General features: G+C 38.9%; 1 protein-coding gene across 1 annotated transcript in view; it reads left to right on the top strand.

Moving 5' to 3' along the window:
* Positions 1–1,886: 1,886 nt before the first annotated feature.
* The window catches only part of SARC_05478 (hypothetical protein), a gene marked incomplete at both ends in the record, with an annotated part of 4,534 nt that continues 2,555 nt past the window's right edge, over positions 1,887–3,865 (top strand). The window contains 2 exons of the mRNA XM_014300663.1: positions 1,887–1,968; positions 2,489–2,664. Coding sequence (XP_014156138.1) covers positions 1,887–1,968; positions 2,489–2,664 — 258 coding nt within the window. The remainder of the gene's footprint in view (positions 1,969–2,488; positions 2,665–3,865) is intronic.

Raw genomic sequence — 3,865 nt, 5'->3', positions numbered from 1 at the left:
TATATATAATGCACGAGATGTCTATCAATGCACCAGCTTTCCTTTGAATATATAGTATCCTGGACAGCTGGTGCATATCCTTTGTGCGTGTGCATATCGAGTGAAATACATGGTGTACATCTTTATAGTTAGACTACTAGCTTGTCGAGTACACGAGGACCATCTGCTATATATATATATATATATATATATATATATGTATTTTATGCTTTCGGGTGTCATTGTAGTATGACGCTGTTGAGCGAATCGTTGGCAGTGTGTAGTATTACTGCGAATCCTTGGTCGTTGCTTCATAGATTTGTACATATCTACTGTACCGTTAACATCCTTCAAGCAGTGTTATTCTACATATTAATAAAGGCTAGATGTAGGACTTCAAAAGTTCAAAGTACACCAACCTTTGTAGTTTGCGTTGTATTTATTTACCAGTGTTGTTCTACATAATAAGAAAGGCCAGATGTAGGACTTCAAAAGTTTAAAGAACTACATATTTGAAAATAAAGGCCAGTAGATGTAGAACTTCAAACTTTAAATAAAATATCAATTTTAGTTTGCATTGTTTTCATTTATAAATTTGATAGGGGAAAAATGTAGTAAAAGATACTACAGAGGAGCCAGGGCACAGGGCAACGTGTGTGGCAAGATACGCAAAAGTTCACATATCGACCGAAGGTGCGTAACATAGGGCTGCAAGCTGCAAGCTGGCGTGCGCGTCAACAACAATTGTTACTAGATTGGAGGGTTTTCATACAGTACTTCTCGCTGGCAGCGGATCCGCTTCTGAATTTCTCTCATTGTATCCTCGTCTTTCCGGAATTCATATTCTGTGTGCAAATAAATGCTACAAATACAAAGGAAACACATGTCTACAAAAAAAAGAAATCTCTCAAAGAAATCCTGACATCTAGAAATACGGCTACTTATCATAAAGCAAAAAATCGCTGTTCCAAGTCGTCCTCTCTAATCCGTTCCAAATCAACTCTAATATCTCTATTAACTCTGACCTGTGAGGATGAGCGTGATGACCAAAAACATGTTAATGCCTCTGCAAGCCCTCCCGAAATGTGGCTGAATTTTCAGCTATTTATAGAGAATTGAATTTGTAATAGACTAGTGGGATTTAATTCAAACTTCAAAGTACATACAGTACAATACGACATAAATACACAAGTCTACCTCCACGGTAAATAATCATGTCCATGTCGTATTATCGGAAAAACTAAAAATATAAACCTAGTTTTTTATATTCTCATTCTACCGTAAACGTACTACGTTTTCACGTTTTACGCTATGAGACCTGCCCACCCTACCCACAGGCCCACACACACAGCCTCACAGGCCATGACTTTAGATAAATGACAACGTCTCAATCGGATATCTATTTATAGAATTGTCTACGAAGATCTGACCATCTGCGGCTCTGCGCGTGTGAAATCTGTGTAAATAAGAATATGACGGTGCCAATCACAGTCAGTGGCGCCGGCTGACTGACGTCTGGCGATGCCACTGCAAAATGCATGGCCCTCTAAAAAACAAAAACACCGTTGGTATCGCTTCAACTCTACAGAGGGGGTTAAAAACTTAAAAATTGGGACAACAAATGTCGGGTTTTTTTCATACACAACAATAATAGTACCAACACACAAGACGAATACAGCGCGCTCAGCGCTGCAGACGTGCAGATGTTCCAGATGATTGGAGCCTGTGATTTTGATTGGAACACCCTTGGAATTTTGACTCTGTTAAATGTATACACAGATCGTCCCGGGTCCGCCGGCGGCAGGAGGTGTATACATATGAAAATTGCAAACTCATAATGAACACAATACATACAGTCATACACATACCACTAGCACTCAGTCACTCACATAATCGAAATTTCAACTATGGGATCCACAATTGCAGACAGCATCAAGGAGGTGGCGCCAGCCATGCTTTCTTTCGAGATGCGTTACGCTACATACACAGGTACGTTTACAAGTTTTTGATTACATCTGGTCTCTAGTTTGCACTCCTTTACTTTTTATATTCTCATCCGAATCGCAGACAACTAGGTAGCGTTCCGAAGTGCAAAGCTCACTCACTGTTAAGTAGCGGTGATTGAATAATACCGTTCCAAAGAATTTGGTTGATTTTATCTACTTGGTGACAACTATGCGTTTTGCACTTCTTTCTGATATAACAGTATGTCGTGTCCTTATAATTTATTTGGCTGATACTATATGATTTCGAACACTGGTGTAGTATTGCTTTGTGCCCATCTTCAAGTCTCTTATAAGCTAGTTTGTCATAAGCTAGCTCTCCCATGTTATCGAGAAAGTCTGTAATTGTGTTGCTGTTAATGCCCTATTGTTTATCTAGTTAGTCTCGCTTCTTCATGCTTATTCGTTTGTCATTTTTACGATAGTTGTTGACGAATTGGTTCGCGTATAGGTCGAAATCTAACAAAGTTTCTCTTTTTCTGCTTGTCTTTTCTGCTTTCTCACAGTTGCCTGGGCTTTGATTTTGACTATCATTGAGATTGCCGCCACCATGGCTTTCAACCCCCTGTGGGGCATGGGTAACAGAACCGCCGGTGAAGAACCAGCTGGGTTATGTAGACGCATTCGCAATGCAGCCGATAACAACCGAATCAATTGCGTTATGTTTGTCCTCACTCTTTTGGTATGTACAAGTCTGCCTGATCACTATACGCCATATGTGCACCTTGTTCTTTGACAGGCTCGACTGGTCTTCATACGGGAGCAGTGCTTTGCATATAAAACGTGAGATATTTTTATATGATCTGAATGGATATTACGAATTTATATAAGTATTTTTTTGTATTTTATATACGTATATATTATTTAAATGATTTTGTTATATTCAAATTTATTGCTATACATATATATATATATATATATGGATTAGTACTATATGGCTACATACGAGCTTGTCAAATCTGTCTGTGAACTCGTACGACAATGGAACCGGAAAAGATGAGCTTCCATTCCCAACAGGGCTAGTTGGCGTTGTGTATTTGTGCTGTGCTTCCATCATGTGCACACCATTGTTCGTTGTTGTTGTTTTGCAGTCGTACGGTGCGGTTGTTTGGAGTTTTCTGTGTTGTGATTCTCGTGCTCACGCAATTGACCGGCTCGCCCAGTACTCTTACACTGGTTATGCAACTGATTAAGCGTCAGTTTGTAGGGTGCAGTTTGTGTTCCTCTGCTTCGGCGCACGAAATATCCCGTTATGTGTGCAGTATGCACATCTTCTAAAGTTCGTACCAATTACATTTACATCTCTCGCTTGCCAGATAGAGAGGGTGGCTACGACTATCATTTAAAGATCAAGTGGCACCTATCATATCCTACACTAGTTAAAAGATGCTTATTTTCCCGTGTCATAAGTACCTTAACATGATCTCCCCAGTATGTCGGTTTATTACAATAGCCAATACATGCTTTACTATATTCAGATCGCTTATAACGCCATGTATTACAATAGCTAATACATGCTTCTACTATATTCAGATCGCTGATTACGCCATGTATCACAATAGCTATTACATGCTTCTACTATATTCAGATCGCTGATTACGCCCTGTATTACAATAGCTAATATATGCTTCTACTATATTCAGATCGCTGATTACGCCATGTATTACAAAAGCTAATACATGCTTCTACTATATTCAGATCGCTGATAACGCCATGTATTACAATAGCTAATACATGCTTCTACTATATATTACAATAGCTGATACATGCTTCTACTATATATTACAATAGCTGATACATGCTTCTACTATATTCAGATCGCTGATTACGCCATGTATTACAAAAGCTAATACATGCTTCTACTATATTCAGATCGCTGATAA

This window comes from Sphaeroforma arctica (genome assembly GCF_001186125.1).
Source record: "Sphaeroforma arctica JP610 unplaced genomic scaffold supercont1.351, whole genome shotgun sequence".
In the NCBI taxonomy this organism is placed as follows: domain Eukaryota; class Ichthyosporea; order Ichthyophonida; genus Sphaeroforma; species Sphaeroforma arctica.
This window is presented reverse-complemented; position numbering and strand designations above follow the sequence as displayed.